The sequence below is a fragment of the Capra hircus genome, chromosome 2, assembly GCF_001704415.2.
Source record: "Capra hircus breed San Clemente chromosome 2, ASM170441v1, whole genome shotgun sequence".
NCBI classification, from domain to species: Eukaryota; Metazoa; Chordata; class Mammalia; order Artiodactyla; family Bovidae; genus Capra; species Capra hircus.
Window position 1 is genome coordinate 16,296,230 of NC_030809.1, and position 17,771 is coordinate 16,314,000.

At 55.4% G+C, this 17,771-nt stretch overlaps 1 protein-coding gene across 2 annotated transcripts; it reads right to left on the reverse strand.

Annotated features, from left to right (window-relative positions):
- PTMA (prothymosin, alpha) lies at window positions 10,127–15,369 on the reverse strand. Of its 2 annotated transcripts, none has more exons than XM_018058366.1 (5): window positions 14,972–15,369; window positions 12,078–12,149; window positions 11,727–11,820; window positions 11,134–11,207; window positions 10,127–10,883 (listed from the first exon to the last, which is right to left on the reverse strand). In XM_018058366.1, the coding sequence occupies exons 1-5, from the start codon at window positions 15,014–15,016 to the stop codon at window positions 10,836–10,838; spliced, it is 333 nt and encodes a 110-aa protein (XP_017913855.1). In that variant the 5' UTR covers window positions 15,017–15,369; the 3' UTR covers window positions 10,127–10,835. The 2 variants fall into 2 exon arrangements, with proteins under 2 accessions (XP_017913855.1, XP_017913849.1); XM_018058360.1 differs by having other exon boundaries at window positions 11,727–11,823; window positions 14,972–15,213.

The window sequence follows — 17,771 nt, forward strand, 5'->3', positions numbered from 1 at the left end:
GGTGAAAGATGGAGAGGAGGGTGAGGAGGAAGCAGGGCACAGATGCCCGTGCTGACATCCTTGCTCTCCACCCCTCAGGCCTGGAGGGGATGGCCGGATAGAAACATCTGCCTAGGACTTTCCTGGTAGCTCAGCCGTTGAATCTGCCTGCCAATGCAACTCCTGCAGGTTCGACCCCTGATCCCGGAAGATCCCACACGCGGCCGAGCAGCTAAGCCCGTGCGCCGCAGCTACTGAGTTTGTGCTCCTGAGCCCGAGTGCTGCAACTGCTGAAGCCGGCGCGCTCAAGAAAGGCCGCGCTCTGCAACAAGCGGAGTCACTGCAGCGAGAAGCCCAGGCGCACTGCGACCAGAGAGAAGCCCGGGCTCACGGAAACTCGAGAAACACCTGCACAGCCAAATAAATGCATAATTATTATTTCTTTTTAATCTTCCCAGGTGTGGGGGATGATGGGGCCTTCTGGAGGCTAGTAGGGAGGGTGGGCTGCCCGCCATCCAGTAGACGGGACCCTGTTGACTCAGCTTCCATAAGCATCTCCCCCATCGTGTCCTCCATCCCCACCGCCCCTGCTAAAGTTCCTATAACCTTCTGGGGCCGGTCCAGCCAGCGGCATGCCTGCCCCGCACCCCCATTTATCCTTCACACCACAACCAGAGAGCGCCCCAGGGAGTGCATATGCTCACCAATCCCTGTGTACTGGCGAGTTTATTTTTAGAATTTCTGGCTAGTGACCTGGTACTCGTTTTGCCGCCTTCCATAAATGCACCGTTAAAATGGCCCTCAAAGTGAAAACATGAAGCCACTTAGCAGCTCCTTCAGGTGCTTTTATTTGGTATGAAACTGAGCAACTTTGACTATGGCTTTGAAGAACCTGAGAAATGCGATGCAGTGGAGTGAGAAGCAGAAATTTAGTAAATATTGGGCTGGCCAAAAAGTCCGTTTGGGCTTTTCTATGGCAGCGTACCAGAAACCCAAACGAACTTTCTGGCCAACCCAATACATTTGTTTCCCAGTCTGTACACTGAGGCACCCCAGAGCACTGCAGTGAATTCACAGGGGTGGCACAGGATCTTTTAGTTTTTAAAAGCAATGTAATGGTCCAGGACATCAGTCCAGGACTGCTGAAAATCATTGTGAAGAGGAAATGAGGGTTGTGGTCCAATATGACTCCAGGTTGGAAAAGATGTGCCGGGTTCCACAGGCACACACACTCCATTCGTAAGTCCTTGTGATTATAAATGAAATAAAAATATTTTTGCTCTCTATTTATGTGGCTTTTCTTTTTCCAAAATAATATGACAGCTAGTAAGTAGGACATTAATACTGAATAAGTTGTTCAGAGCTAACTACTTAATAAAGAGAATTGTTAGTTATTTGTTTTGGTCTAGTTGCACTGTGAAAAACATTTCTGAGACACAAAGATTTCTGTGAACAGAGAGCATTTGGGGCTCTCTGATAAAACCTTTAGTTTAAAATTATGTCTTTCAGAGGATTAGAAACATGCTTAAACACACAAATATCACCATCACTGACAGCAGTACCAACAAAGGGGTATTAAGCACCCAGGTCCGAACTCTGAAACAGCTGCGTGTTTCCATGAAATGCTTTTAAAGTCTTGCAGTTTTTTGGAGGAAATCTATTCAAAGTTAAAAAATAGCATTTACTCAATTTTTTTAGAATGATTTCTTAGGTGAGTTGATTCATTCAAATCAACCCCCAATAGCTCTTCTCAATTATAAAGGAATAAGGAAAATTATTGTCACCTTGAATGTTTCAGGTATATTATCATTATTGCTTTTGTGTTGGGCTAAAATGTGTATTTTGAGCTATCAATATGCCATCTGCATGGTACACGGGACACCCCTGTATAATCAAGCTGTACGTGATTGGTCTACCTGTTTAGAGAAAAAGAATTTCATTCCACTGCTTTGTGCTATTTTCACAGAAGTTGATCATGGTCATTTCTTTTCTTTCCTGGTACATTGTCAGTCATACATATTGGTTACTTGGACCACAACCCTTGGCTACAACTTGAATCCACCTCATCTCTTCCAGCAGATTGTCTAAGTGTTACTCTATTTTAATTGACTTGTATTCAGCAACCATATATAATGTATTTGGTAGAATTAGACTAAGGTTTTTCTTGGAGGGTTTGTGCGTGCGTGCATGGAGGCTCAGTCCCTCGGTCATGTCAGACTCTTGGCAACCCTATGGACTGTAGACCACTAGGCTCCTCTGTCCATGGAACTTTCCAGGCAAAAATACTGGACTGGGTTGCCACTTCCTACTTCAGGGGATCTTCCTGACAAAGGGATCAAACGTGCATCACTTGTGTCTCCTGCAATGACAGGCCAGATTCTTTACCACTGCACCACCTGGGAAACTCTTGGAGAGTTCACATTTACTTAAAAGTAGATGTTTCATGATACTGAAATAGTTTTATGACCAATAGTGATCCTCAGTGTTTCCAGGCTCTCAAATAGTATCATTATGACCCAGAATTCTGGTAGCTCCGTTGTGGATGTGGTGGTGTTCTGGAGGACACAATTATTTGCAAAGGAAAGCTTGCCTCTGCTCACAAACACCTCCTTGACCTCCCTGGGAGGCCAGTAGCCACTGGGAGTACCCATCTGAAAAATGTCATTGCATAACAAAAGACTACCATTTAAAAGTCAAATCTGTGATTTTGGCAGGATTCCCATCCCCTCCCCAAGCAGAACAGGAAAATAATAGAAAGCCCACCCACCTAATAATGGGACCCCTTAAGTGCCAAGGTCAGTAAAATGTTTTTTCTTTAAAATGGATTCAGGGACTTCCCTGGTGGTCCAGTGGTTAAGACTGCATTTCCAATGCAGGGGGCACAGGTTTGATCCCTAGTTGAGGAACTAAGATCCCACATGCCAAAAATGAATAAATAAAATAAATACAAATGTTAAAATGGGTCAGACCACACTGGTCTCAGAGGAAAGGAAGGAGCTTTTCCTGGGGAGGGACACTCACTAGTAGGTATGATGATGATTAGAGCGGCTCACCAGGGACAATGTTGACAAAGGGGTCAGAATTGTAGAAGCCACTGTCACTTCCCCCTGGGACTGGGAACACCCTTCCCCTCTCCCCGCCCCACCCCGCACCATTCGTCAGCCTCTTTGAGGCTGGGTGACTGCCCAGCAGGCCAAGCCCTGGGCTCCAGTAGAGTCAGACCTGGGACATTGTGGGGAGACTGGCAAGAAGGGTGAGAAGAGGTAGAGATTTTTCTAGGATGCAGAATGGCATTGCAGGTGAATTTCTATCACAAAAAAGTATGTACATATTTTGTGAATCTTGATATTTAGGGTCAAATGCTTTCTAGAAGGGTCTGTACCAGTTCCCCTTTTGTTATCCCCCTAACCTACTGATAGGTCACCTCCCAGGCTGTGTTAACAAGGGTCACTGCTGTGGGCACAGGGCCCCAGGCCACCTGCAGCCCAGGGAGCCTGCGTGAGGCCCTTCCAGAGCTCTGAAAGCCAGACTGTGGAACCAGTTCCCAAGGGAATCCTTTCCCATCATCTGCTTAGTTCAGCAAATATTCCCTGAGCCCTGCAGATGGTCCTTGTGCAAGATCAGCTTTTTCTGGACATGAATGTCCTTCAACATGTTAATAGACTTACTATGAAAAAAATACAGGTCAAATAAACTTGGGACGAGCTGCATGTTAAACCTTATTCCTGCAGACTCCTTGGTATATTAAAGATCCCATGAGTTCTGTGGAAAGAAGACACTTGGACACTGGTTAGCCTAGCACTTCTCCACACAGGGGATCTCACCTCTCACGCCCAACTTGAGGCAGAGAGACAGTTGGGAGGCACCAGGCGGCATAAAGACAGAGTCTCACCTCTCACCTCTGGCCTTTGAGAGCAATTGAGTTAGTTCAGTGAGACTTTGACTGTGAGGCATAGGTGGGAATTCTGGAAGTTCAGTGAGTCACTGGGAGATCAGAGGACCAGAGAGTCCTGGGACTAGAGATGAAGGAAAGGGGGTCTCCAGGCGGGTGATACATGAGGGGCAGCTCAGATGACCCGGGCCCTCTCTCCCCAGTGCCCACCCCCAGTTGAGAATGAATCTAGCAGTATTCTGCCATCCTGCTGAGAGATAGGCCATGAGCATCACAGCCTCTTCCAAGGCAGATTCACCTCCCTCTGTTCCCTCTCAACCTGGAAACCTCACCAGAGAAGCAATCCCCCACACCTCCATGCTCCTCCTCCTTCAGGTTGTCTTTGTTCATGGAAGCCTGGTTGGCCTTGGAGACTGGAGCCTGGAGCCCTCTATTCACCTGTTCACTGGTATGACTCAGAGACCACAAAAAACCCAACGTGAACCGGCCTAAGCTAAGAAGAAATTTACTGACATGTATAATTAACAAGTCAAAAGATTGTTCTAGCTTCAGGCATGACTAGACTCAGGGGCTCAAGCAATGTCATCAGAAAACTCAGGGTTCCTCTGCTTCTTGGCTCAACTCTGCTGCTATCCATGTGGGCTGCAGCCTCAGCTTCTTTCTCAGCTGCCCAAGTTCAATGCCCAAGGCTCAGATCAAGTTTGTTCTCTTCCCAGCAACTCAGGCAAAAATCTCAGGGCTCACTCTGATTGGATCAACTTGAGCCAATCTGTTTAGCCAGAGGGGGCCTCTAGGCACTGATTGGCCAGGACAAAACCACATCCTTCTTGTGAGGCTTGATTAAGATTGGGAGAGGGGAAATTATCCAGGAGGCAGACTGGACAGTTTCAGATTATTGCCAAGAGAACAGTAAAGACTGCTGGTTGCAAAAACAACAGATGTCCCCAGTACCTTCTGGAATCTTCACTAGCATCTGCTTCCTTCAAGGGATCTGCTTGCTGCCAAGAGCCTCACAGCTGGGCCCCAGCATGGGTGTATGTGAAATGAGCTTGTCTCAAATGACCACCTGGCACTTCATGTTGCTATGGGCAGCAGCCTTGATGAAAAGCTCCCGAGGGCACATACACCCTTCTAACTGGGTTCTTGGCTATGCCCAGAACTTCGTGGAATCCCACAACAGTCACTGGCTGCTAGGCCATCTCCATAAATAGTACACATATCATTCACCTAGTATATAAGGTCAATGTCCCAGGCGGTTTTAGAATGTTTCACCTCTATTTCCTTATTTGAGCCTTCATCACCTCTCTGAGCTCAGACCAGACCCTGTGGGCATAGACTGAGGTCTCCATAGGCTGAGGATAGCCCTGTCCTTGCCTATAAAGGGTTGAGGTTGGGAGGGACAAGCAGCCACACAGCAGAACTGGACCAGCTCAAATAAAGCTGTTATCAGGGTTTCCATCCTCACGAAACAACTTCCACCAGGAGGGACCAAAGTGGCCAGGGACCTGAGGCAAGCAGGACTGGCCTGCATCCAGGACACAGGAGGCCACAGGGGAGACTGGGCATCAGGGTCCTGGAAGGACTGGGACCTGGGCGGCCTTTGGGCCCTTGGGCCAGCAACGGAGCTGTGGAGAGGTGACCCCAGATCCTAGCCCTCAGGCCTGGGGCAGCCTGGAAGGGAGGCAGAGTTCCAGAGAGTACAGCTGGGAACCCCTGCCCCCTGCCCCCAAATCCAATCAGTTGAGGCACTAGAGCCTCATCAGAGCAGCAGCCACTGTGTGGAGTCCTACAATAGGGCCCAGAGGTGGCCAAAAGCTATGCCTGCCCTAGGAGGACACTCTGCACACCATGCATTTCAACAGAACTAAACAAGAGAGAGGGCTTCCCTGGTATTCAGCCGGTAAAGAATCTCCCTGCAGTGCAGGGGACCCCGGGTTCAATTCCTGGGTCGGGAAGATTCCCTGGAGAAGGGAAGGGCAATGGACAGAGGAGCCTTGGCAGGCTACAGTTTACAGGGTCGCAAAGAGTCAGACATGACTGAGTGACCAACACTTTCAAACAAGAGGGAGTTTGAAACAAGAGGGTCCAGAATCCAGGGGACTCCCATGACTACAGAGGAGCCAACCCTGGCCTCAGCTGTGGCTCTGGAAGGCCTGCGGTCTGCACTCCAGGAAAAAAAGGATCAGAACCCTGAGATGGGCCATCAGCTGTCCAGAGGGAAGGCTTGGGAAATGACCACCTACCTTCATGTCTGACTGGGGTTCCAGCAACAGAGAGGGAGGAACTTCTTGTTTTTGGCCCAGGCTGCGTTTGCTAGGGGCCAGGGCCCAGAATGGCTCTTTCCTGGAAGGTGCTGAACACAAGAGCCACATGCAGTTTCTCTATGTCCACCAGGGGGCGCCCATTCCCCACAAATCTTCCAACTTGGGGTCCCGGGCATCCTGTCCTTCCCCTTGGAGAGAACTTGAATAGGATCCAGGCGACCCTGTACCCGGAGGACACGTCCCAGGCAGTGATAAATTGTGTACGAAACTCAGGACTACAGAGAAGTGGGTTGTGCTGAAGGTAGCAGGGGCTGTTCCAGACCAAACCTTTGGAGGGGTGAGCAGTACGGATGGGAAAATGAGTGTGGTGAGCTCACAGTGCAGACTTAAGACCCTAGGAAAGGCAGCTCTGGGCCATGGCACACACCTCCTGCTAGTGTTGCCTTCAGGCAGAGTAGGAGATGGAGGCCCAGCAGGGCTCAGTTATTTGCCCCACAGTAACCTGGGATTTTTTTGGAAGGAATGATGCTAAAGCTGAAACTCCAGTACTTTGGCCACCTCATGCGAAGAGTTGACTCATTGGAAAAGACTCTGATGCTGGGAGGGATTGGGGGCAGGAGGAGAAGGGGACGACCAAGGATGAGATGGCTGGATGGCATCACGGACTCGATGGTCTGAGTGAATCTGAGTGAAGTCTGGGTGTTGGTGATGGACAGGGAGGACTGGCGTGCTGCGATTCATGGGGTTGCAAAGGGTCGGACACGACTGAGCGACTGAACTGAACTGAACTAAACCACCTTTATGGCAGAAAGTGAAGAGGAACTAAAAAGCCTCTTGATGAAAGTGAAAGAGGAGAGTGAAAAAGTTGGCTTAAAGCTCAACATTCGGAAAACGAAGATCATGGCATCCGGTCCCATCACTTCATGGGAAATAGATGGGGAAACTGTGGAAACAGTGGCTGACTTTATTTTGGGGGGCTCCAAAATCACTGCAGATGGTGATTGCAGCCACGAAATTAAAAGACACGTACTCCTTGGAAGGAAAGTTATAACCAACCTAGACAGCATATTAAAAAGCAGAGACATTACTTTGTCAACAAAGGTCCATCTAGTCAAGGCTATGGTTTTTCCAGTGATCATGTATGGATGTGAGAGTCGGACTGTGAAGAAAGCTGAGTGCCGAAGAATTGATGCTTTTGAACTGTGGTGTTGGAGAAGACTCTTGAGAGTCCTCACACCACACACGAGGCTCCTCTGTGGACCCCTCACACCACACACGAGGCTCCGCTGTGGATCCCTCACACCACACACGAGGCTCTGCTGTGGACCCTGCCACACCACACACACGAGGCTCCTCTGTGGACCCCTCACACCACACACACGAGGCTCCTCTGTGGACCCCTCACACCACACACACAAGGCTCCGCTGTGGACCCCCTCACACCACACACACGAGGCTCCTCTGTGGACCCCTCACACCACACACACGAGGCTCCTCTGTGGACCCCTCACACCACACACACAAGGCTCCGCTGTGGACCCCCTCACACCACACACACGAGGCTCCTCTGTGGACCCCTCACACCACACACGAGGCTCCGCTGTGGACCCCTCACACCACACACACGAGGCTCGTCTGTAGACACCCCACACCACATACAAGGCTCTGCTGAGGACCCCTCACGCCACACACGAGGCTCCACTGTGGATACCCCACACCACACACACAAGGCTCCTCTGTGGACCCCTCACACTACACACACGAGGCTCCTCTATGGACCCCTCACACTACACACGATGTTCCGCTGTGGACCCCACCACACCACACACACGAGGCTCAGCTGTGGACCCTCCACACCACACGAGGCTCCACTGTGGACACCCTACAGCACACACGAGGCTCCTCTGTGGACCCTGCCACACCACACACAAGAGGCTCCTCTGTGGACCCCTCACACCACACACGAGGCTCTGCTGTGGACCCCCTCACACCACACACGAGGCTCCGCTGTGGACCCTGCCACACCACACACACGAGGCTCCTCTGTGGACCCCTCACACCACACACGAGGCTCTGCTGTGGACCCCTCACACCACACACGAGGCTCCACTGTGGACCCTGCCACACCACACACACGAGGCTCCGCTGTGGATCCCTCACACCACACACGAGGCTCCTCTGTGGACCCCTCACACTACACACGATGTTCCGCTGTGGACCCCACACCACACCCACGAGGCTCAGCTGTGGATCCTCCACACCACACGAGGCTCCACTGTGGACACCCTACAGCACACACGAGGCTCCTCTGTGGACCCTGCCACACCACACGCACGAGACTCCTCTGTGGACCCCTCACACCACACACGAGGCTCTGCTGTGGACCCCTCACACCACACACGAGGCTCCACTGTGGACTCTCCACACCACACACACACACACACACACACACACACACACACACACACACAGGGCTCTGGTGTGAACACCCCAAATCACACACACAAGGCTCCAGAGTGGACCCCTCACACCACACGAGGCTCCTCTGGACCCCCCCCCACCACACAGGAGGCTCCACTGTGAACACCCCACACCACACACACGAGGCTCCTCTGTGGACCCCTCACACTACACACGAGACTCCGCTGTGGACCCCTCACACCACACACAAGGCTCCACTGTGGATACCCCACACCACACACACACACACACACACACACACACACGAGGCTCTGGTGTGGACACCGCCCACACCACACACGAGGCTCCACTGTGGACCCTTCACACCACACACACACACACAAGGCTCTGGTGTGGACACCCCAAATCACACACACGAGGCTCCAGAGTGGACCCCTCACACCACACATGAGGCTCCTCTGGACCCCCCCCACCACACAGGAGGCTCCGCTGTGGACGCCCCACACCACACACACGAGGCTCCGCTTTGGCCACCTCACATCACACACAAGGCTCTGCTGTGGACACCCTACATCACTCACGAGGCTCCTCTGTGGACCCTCACACCAGACATATGAAGCTTATCTGTAGACCCCAGAAGGTTCTTAAGAGAGCTCCTCACCAGTCTGAAAATTCCAAGCAGCTCACATTATCACCCCTTACTGTGCTGAAGGGGCAGGGTGTCTCTCCCCCAACCGAGGTATTTGTTTCTTCTGGAGATCGGAGTTGTGAATAAGTGCAAGGTTGGTAAGGAATCTGCCTGCAATGCAGGAGACCCAGGTTCAGTCCCTGGGTCCAGAAGGTCCCCTAGACAAGAAAATGGCAACCTACTCCAGTATTCTTACCTGGGAAATCCCATGGACAGAGTAGCCTCGCAGGCTACAATCTACAGGGTCCCAATGGTCAGACTTAGCTCTTAGTTACTAAACCTAGTCTGCATTAGTATCCTGGAATGTCTGTCCTAAGGGACCAGAAGGTGCCACGTGTCACCACCAGGGGGAGCCATTCAGTGGCCAGGATAATCCAGTGAGGCCTTTGAGGTGAAGGGCACAGCTAGCAGCTGTCCCACAGGGAGGTGGCATCTCTGGGATCTTTGGCCCTGAGTTTTCACTTGGGCCTGGACAACCCCCTACCCCACCTCCTGGATCCAGAGGGCAGCCCCACATGTAGCTTGTTCCCCCAGCCTATAGAGATGTCGGCAGATTTCTAATGAAACTGGGTTAAACAATTTCAGTGAAGATGCTCTCACTACAATCCTAGGAAGGGATGAAGCTGGTAAGTGGCTCCCCCTTCAGCCCATAGCTCTATAGTGCTCCATCATGTCCCCATTAGCCAGTTGCAGCTCAGTACTTGACTACAGGATGGCCACCCACCAGACCCTGGTGCCAAGGGGCACACCTCCCCCAACTGAGGTCTCCAACCCACTGTCCCCAGGAAGGACAGCAGGTTCAAGATCCTCCCCTCTTCTTGCCCCTGCCCCTCTGGAGAAAGCTTAAAGAAACCAAAACAGAAAAACCAGGCCTGAGACAGCTTTGTTAGAACAACTCAGCAAAATAAAATTCCGGTTTATTGTTGGACAACATTGTTTCACACATACATCAAACAGGCCAAAAAAATAAACAGCAACTTCATAGACAAAAAAAGGAAAAAAAAGAAACCTTTTATCTTTGGCCTTTTTAACCATCTCATACAAACCAACTACTTATAGTACAGCTAAGTACATACACAAAAAAAGTTACTGGAATGCTCGGAATAAGATTGTTTTTTTTTGTTGTTGTTTTTGCTTTTTTTACAAGGTTTTTTTTCTCCTTTGAGATTATAATGAACATGGTCACACCACAAGTAAAGTCAGAGTAGGACAGAGAACGCTCTGAAGGCTGGTTTGGTCATCCGAGATCATTAAAAATGGCTGACCCCTAACAATATGTACAAAAATATAAAATGTAAATAAAAAATACAAACAAATTTTCCTTTTTAAAGTACTTTAAGAAAAAAAGCAGGGCCTTGGAAGTTTTGGTTCTTTCTTTTTTCCTCCCCTGTTGCAAATTCACGTTGTGGTTTTGGTTGGGTGGTGGAGAGCGCTGTCGTCTGTGGGTGGCGCTGCCCGCCAGGGGCGGGCGGGCGGGACTCTCTACTCGAAGGTGACCACGTTTAGATTCTGAGACGGGAAGTGGAGGGTGAATAGGTCACGGCGGTCTTTTTTTTTTTTTTTTTAAGTTTAACTTTTCCTTTTTTGCTGTCTAGTCATCCTCATCAGTCTTCTGCTTCTTGGTATCCACATCGTCATCCTGGGAAGGGAAGGATTGTCAAGGACTCTTCCAATCCCCTGGGCCTACCCACCCACTGGCTGAGCTCCTAAGGGCCAAACTAAAACCAGGCATGCGCGGTTCCATAGGGCCCCTGTTCCCACCACTCCAGCTCAAGAGGAGAAGGACCACACACCGCATCTTATAACCACTTTTAAGTTCCATCAAGCCCTCCAGTGTTACTGTCTCAGATCCCAGCCCTCTGGCCCAACTCAAGCCAGACCAGACCCACCTCGTCATCTTCAGCTGCCCGTTTGCCCGTAGCTGCCTCAGCCTCCTCATCTTCATCTCCGTCCTCTTCCTCACCTGGTGAGAACAAAGCCCAGGTAAACCGCTCTGCCTTCCTCAACTAACCGGGCACAGTGGTTCCTGGGACTCTCCCACTCAGCGGCAGGCAGCAACAGGTAGGGTGAGGGGGTGGACACGATGACAGGAAAACTGCAGCTCCTTGGGCAATCTCCAGCAACAGAGTAACCAGGGTTGAGTGCCGCTGAGCCATCTCTGCTGCCTGACAAGCTGGGCAGTCACTGCACCCACACTGCCCATCACGGGCAGCTTGTCATCAGAGGTAAGACCCAAGCAAAACCAGAGAAGCCCCACCAACCAACTGATCAGGGCATGGAGGGCACTCTCCAGTGGGCGTTGAGTGTGGTGCTAGGGGCACAGCCCCACAGTCACTAGCCTAAAGTGAGAAAGATGCTGGCTCTGTGGCTACAAGCCCAGTTGGAGGTGGTGCCTTGGACCTGCCACCCCCCCCAGAAAGACCCCAGTCCCTCCCCATCTGCTAGGAAGACCAGAAGGTACTAGAGGAACAAAGCTACTCACCATCACCTTCCTCCTCCTCCTCCTCTTCCTCCCCACCTTCCTCCTCTTCTTCGTCTACCTCGTTGTCAGCCTCCTGCTCCCCATTTTCCTCATTCTCCTCGACAGAAAGCAGAGCAGCTTGTTGATGAGGACAGAACATCACTCTGCCCCCAACATCACTTCTTCCAGACCCTACCCTGGGCTTCTACAGACCAGACCCCCGGAGAGATGACCCCTGAAGTTCCAGCCAGAGATCCCAATACAGAACTGGCTAAGGCCTCGGCCCCCCGCCCGACCCTTGATTAAGCCCAAAGTCTTAAGAACTCCAGGCCAGGAGCTGCCGGGGGGGTCATGACCACAACAGACACTCACAGCATTCCCATTGGCAGGTGCCTCTCTCCCATTCTCCGCCTCCTCCACAACTTCCTTCTTCTCCTTTAAGTCCTTCAAAAAGGAAAAGGGAACCAGTAAGTCTTCTGAGTAGCCTAGGGCTGGCAAAGGGGCCCGAATCTACAGGTAGGAGGGATTCAGTGCCAATCCTGATGTCCCAAGTAACAAGCTCGAAGCTGCAGGTGGGAGAGAGCAAAGAATACTGAGTGTCTGTGGCCGGGATCTCATCCTACTTCTCTACCCTTAAAAACACACACATTTTTAAAAACGGATCCAGGACAGCGGTTCCCACCGCACCTTTACTCATGCTTCTTAGGAAACAAGCCATGTGGCACCACAGACCGAAACCTGTCTGGCCGGGCAGACGAGCCCGGGAACACTTCACTCACACTCTCTCATCACAGAGTTGTTTCCAACCAGAGAGCTCCGCCTCTCACAAATCCTTCTTGGAAGACAGCAGGTATGTGCCATAAATAAATAAGGCAATGGGGGAGGGCCCTGACACTGCGGGAGGATTCCCGTGGGTGGACTAGCCTGGGAAGGGGAATGGGAGGGAACTAACTGGCAAAACTGGGGAAGCCGCTTCTCCAGCCAGAGGCCCCGCAGCCGAGCTCGAGCTCGGAGCCCACGATCTGGCAAGCGCAGGGCTTTCTTTGAAGGCACCAGAATCCCACCGATCCCTCCGTAAGCCACAGCCATCCCAGGAGGAGGCAGACCACAGCCCTGGACTTGGGCACCGGCTCAGGCGACACACTCCTAGGCCCGAGTGAGGCCTTGCTGCACTCAGGCGCGCAGTCCCTGAAATTTGGCAGTTGGGAGCGCCAAAATGTTCCTCCGTGGCTCTCTCGCCCGACAGAGGGCCAGTTCGGTGTCCGTCAGGCCGCGCCTCCCACGAGCCCCAAGGGGCAGCGCCGCCGCGGGCACCCCACTGCCCCGTAATTTTTCCCATCCAGTGCAGCACACTACCGCCAACACAAACAGGCTCGAGCAGCCCGGGAACTGGAGGCCGCTCGGACGCCTTCCGGTGAAGGGCCCCGAGGCACCTGCCGGCCGCATCCTCCTGGTGCTCCCTGTCCGACACGGCGCGGACCCGGCACCGCCCGCTCCCGCCCCCTGGCGGCCGGAGCCCCGGGGAGTTGTGGGGGCGGGGAGGTCGTGGCGCGCAGGCGCGCACCCCCGCCCGGCGGGCTTTGCGCGCGGGCCTCTGCACGCACCGCGCGCGCGGAGCACGTGGCCCCCGGGCCTCGGAGTGCGCCCCTGACCCTGGAAACCTGGCGCCCGCTGGCTGCACTGGCATCGCCGGGCGCGCGCCAGTTGGTCTCCAGTCTTTCTGGGCCTCTGGGCGCCCCCGCCGCCTCCCCTCGCAGGCCTAAATGCGCGGGCCTACGTCTCTGTATTTGGCGGGCAAAGTCCCGCGGGAGGCCGCCACGAAGTCCGCGGGGCTTTAGCAGTCCCGTAGCCCGAGGCCTTCGGAGACGCATTCCACAGGGGCATTTAGGGCTCCTAGCGGGAAATCACCTTGGGGGAAAAGGGAACCCCCGCGCTGGGAAGGGCTGACCCTCTCCTTCAAACTAGTTCCCTGGCTGGACCCAGAGAGGACCGGAGAGAGCCCCGGGGGAGATCCGTGTCCCAAGCCCCGCTCCTCTCGGGGAGTCGCCCCTGGGAAAGAACCAGGGGTGACTCCAGGGGCACAGGGGTTAAGGAGACGCCAAGGTGAATCGCGCCTGTCTCCGCAGGGGCACGAATAAGGACCAAAGGATTAAAAAAAGCGGTTCCTTCTCAAAGTGCCGTGCTCCCGCCAAGGGCGGAGACACTCCCCAGGGCAGGGAGCGGGACCGACGCGCCGCGCAGGAGCGGAGCTGCGCCAAACGCGCAGGATCTCAAAACCGAGGGCAGTGAATCCGCATCACCGGGCCTCAACAGCCCCCGGCGCGCGGCTCGGCCCGCAAGAAGGTAGTCGTGGCCGCAGCTTTTGTTCGCCCGCGTAGTCCCCGAAGCAGCCGCACACTCGGTGCCCCCGGGCAGCCGCGAGGGGCGCCCATCGTCGCCCCGGCGCGCCGATCCTTCACTTTCCGTTTCCTCCCCTCAGGCGCGTGGGCTCGCCGCCTCCTCAGCGATGCCTGGTACCGCTGGTGAATTACTGAGGCCGGGCGGCTGCTCCTGGCACACTCCTCCACACCCCGGGAAACCAACCTCCCCTCCCCGAGGGCAGCCAGAGCGGAGGAGACCTTCACACCTCCGCGGCAAGACAACCTACACCGCGGCCCCGCCGCCCCACTCCGCCTTATCGGAGCCTAGCCCAGATAAACCTCTTCGGATCCACTACAAGGCGCGAAAACTCGGCCGCCCGGCGCCTAACAAAGAGCAGCGCCGCGGACGGGCGCTCGCCACGGAGCCGCCACTTCCCACAGCCGGTCCGCGCCCGCACACGCGGGCCCCCCCCAACGCCGGCAGTTCCGATTCCAAAAGCGCTCCAGTTTCAAAGTTATCTCAGCGCGCCCCGTGGGCCGACGACCCCATAGCCTGGCCCCTATCCTCCGGCCGCCACTCCTAAGAGTCACAAACAAGTTTCGGGAGCCCGTTCAGCAGCCTCCCCTCGAGCCTGTTGGCCTCCGCACTCGCATCTCCGGGTCCCTGAGGGCCCTCAGGTCACTCCCGGATGGCCATCACGTTTGCCCACGGCGCTTCCCGCCCCCTCCCCCGCACGCGCACAAAGAGTGGGCTACCTAGTAGCCTAGGCCGGGAGCGGGCGGGCTCCGCAGCGAATGGGAGTAACAGCGGGCTCGGGGCAGAACCGGGTGCGGCGCGCTAAACACCGCTCCGGCAGTAGCGGCGCGCGGACCCCAAAAGGGCGGGCGGGCGGCGTCTAACCTCACCTTGGTGGTGATCTCGGAGCTGGTGTCCACGGCCGCGTCTGACATGATGGGGCACTCCGGTGATCCGATGCAACGGACTGAGAAGAAAAGCGGGAGTTCGAGGACTCTGGCGGTAAAGCTGCCGGAGTCCGCGGCGGCGGAGATGGCGCGCGGCGGAGGTGGCTGCGGCGATCGGGGAAGCCGGAGACAGGAACAATGCAAAGATGGCTTTTCAGAGCAGCCAGTGGGGAACTCACGCGGCGCCAGAACCTTTAATATAGATTAGTGGGCGGCGCTCGGCCTCCTTTGCCCGAACGCCATTGGCTGCGGGCAGGGAGCGGGCGCTCGCTCATTGGCTCGATTCCGAACAATGGGCAAGCATGCTTAAAGCGGCAGTGCCTTGGTGCGTCCGTGCTGCGCAGTCGCTGGCCGCCCTGTCATTCGGGGTCTGAGTTTGCCGGGTGTCGGCTGCCCGACGCCGCGGGGGGAGGGGCGCGCGCTCGCTTTCAGGGCGCGCGCTCCCGCCGCTGTTTTGCTCGGTGCTGCTGACGCAGAAAGCCAAAGCGCGGCAAAGCTGCCCGCCCAGCCCCCACCTTCCCCATACTCCATCCTCACCCCTCCCCGCGGATGCTCGGAAGGAGGGGGGTAGGGAAGAAGAGGAGGAGGAGGAGGCGGCTGGCCCGTACGACGGCTGCCAGCGAGGGGGAGGGGCAGGCCGGGTGCTGGGCTGTGCTCGCCCCGGGCGGTGCCCTGTGTAGTGCCCGGGGATGCTCACCCCTCCACCCCCGCGGCTTGGCACGTTCCACCACGAATTTTCCCAGCGCAAGTCGGTGGAAAGCCCCACGACGAGCGAAGAGGGCGTGAGGCCGAGACCCGCGTACCTGGGCCACCCCCTACGTCCTCTATCCGCGTCTAGTTCAGGGTGCCCCGAGTCTTTGGGCAGGTGACCCCTTCGCCCACTACCCAGCCTAGGCGCCCGCCGCCAAAGCCAGCCGACGAGTGGGCTTCGTGCCAAGCATTCACATTGGGGGTATTCGTGCACAGAGGGGACTCGAGGGCCGGTATGGGCTCTGTCGTCGAGCTGAACAGCCCACGGGCGTCGCAACACACAGCGGGTGCCCGCACTTAAGGGTTCTGGTTTGCGCCTGCCCCGAGCGGTCACTGCCGTCGCGACAACTACTGGGATGCTTCTAGAACCCGGCCTTCGAGTGTCGCTCTCCTGCCCCACTTAAAGCTCTGTGAAGGGCACTTGAACATCTCCTTGCTAGGTTATTCGAGGGGAAGTAATCGTCCCTCAGACCGGGTGGGCTAGTCCTTGGGGGCTCCTTGAAGTTTTGGGCGCCATTTAGAGAACACGCGGAGCCCGAAGGGAACCATCTGGACGCCACACTCAAGATGGCGCTGGGCTCGGCGAGCGTGTCGTGACGTGGCGACCCAACCCACTCGGACGATCCAAAAACCGTAGGCGACCCTCTTCTTATTGCCATCGCACTTGACTGTCGAGCTGAGACACCGGCTTTGTGGCAGGAAAGATCGAAGTGAGTGCAAAGACGTTCGAGAGAAAAAAAATACCTGTGCCACACACAAGATGGCGACAGATAGTGTTCAGCCTCGTGTTGCCAGAAGGGGGCGCCCGACACGGAAGGCGGGACTCGGGAGAAGCGATCGCACACTGGCTGAGAGTGGCGGGCGAACACAAAGTTGACGCTTTGCGTCCTGCCATTGGCAGGTTCCTCTGTCTGTCTCTTGGGGGCCGCCAGTTTGGGAATGGAGAAAACCCGGAGTCTGGGATCGCGGAGGAGGGACGATTGCCAAGTCCAGCAGTGCTTGAAGTCGGGGGGCGAGAAGAGACTAGGTCGCCCTTCTTTTTTATTTAAGTCAAGGACCCGTGGCCCTGTTCCCACTGCGAGACACCCCCCCCCACCTTAACTAAGCTCAGCGCGCACTCGCCTGGCTGCACCCCTCTCGGGTCACAGACTCCGCTGCCCAGCCGGGAGCAGGCGCGCAGTGCCGGGGCGCCACTCGGGTCGGGGTCCCCCTGTCGCTCGCTTCTCAGGCTCGCATCCCCGTTTACATCTGCCTTTCTGGCCGCTGGCCTGTGGGGGCTTTCCCGAGCGAGTTTGTCCTTTGGGGAAAAGAGAAGCCCGGACTCCCTGTCCTCTGGCAGAAGGGAACGTGGGGCAGGTGCTGGACAGGACAGAGCACCGCGCCACCTCCCGCTGCCTGGCGGTCGCCATCCTGTCCTGGGTACGCAACCGCGGAGGTGGGGCGCCCGCCGGGTCCCCGCCCTGCCCCAGGGCGCCCCGATGGCTGGAGGTGCGATTCTCCCCCAGGGCGGGCGCCTGCCAAACCAAAAGACTGGCAAATGGTGTCCCCCGGGGCCACGCGTCCCAACCTTTTTATTCACTCCGCTCCCGCCCGCCGTCAGTTGCCTTTGCTGAGACGGAGACCGGGGCCGCCCTTCGCCCCAGAGTAGGAAGGGTCTCCTTGGCCGCTGCGGCTGCGACCCTTCCTTTGTATCACGTTATCCCAAAAGGTGGAGGGATTGTGCGGTTCTTACATGGGGTACAAGAGCGCCTCCTGCGGCGCGACCCTTAAACTCTCGTTACCCTGGAAGGGATTGTTTAGTCCATGAAACGCGGATGCATTGAGAGTTTGTTCTGCGCTGCATTTGAGCGACTGAGTCTTCTTCCCTAAATGGATAGTGGCCTTGGGCAGTCGTCTCTTGTGTCCATGGCCGAAAACCGGTCACGATTGTTCTGGATTCTGACCTTAGTGAACGGGGGAGGGGAGGCGAGGGGAAGGGGCAGATCTTGGGAGG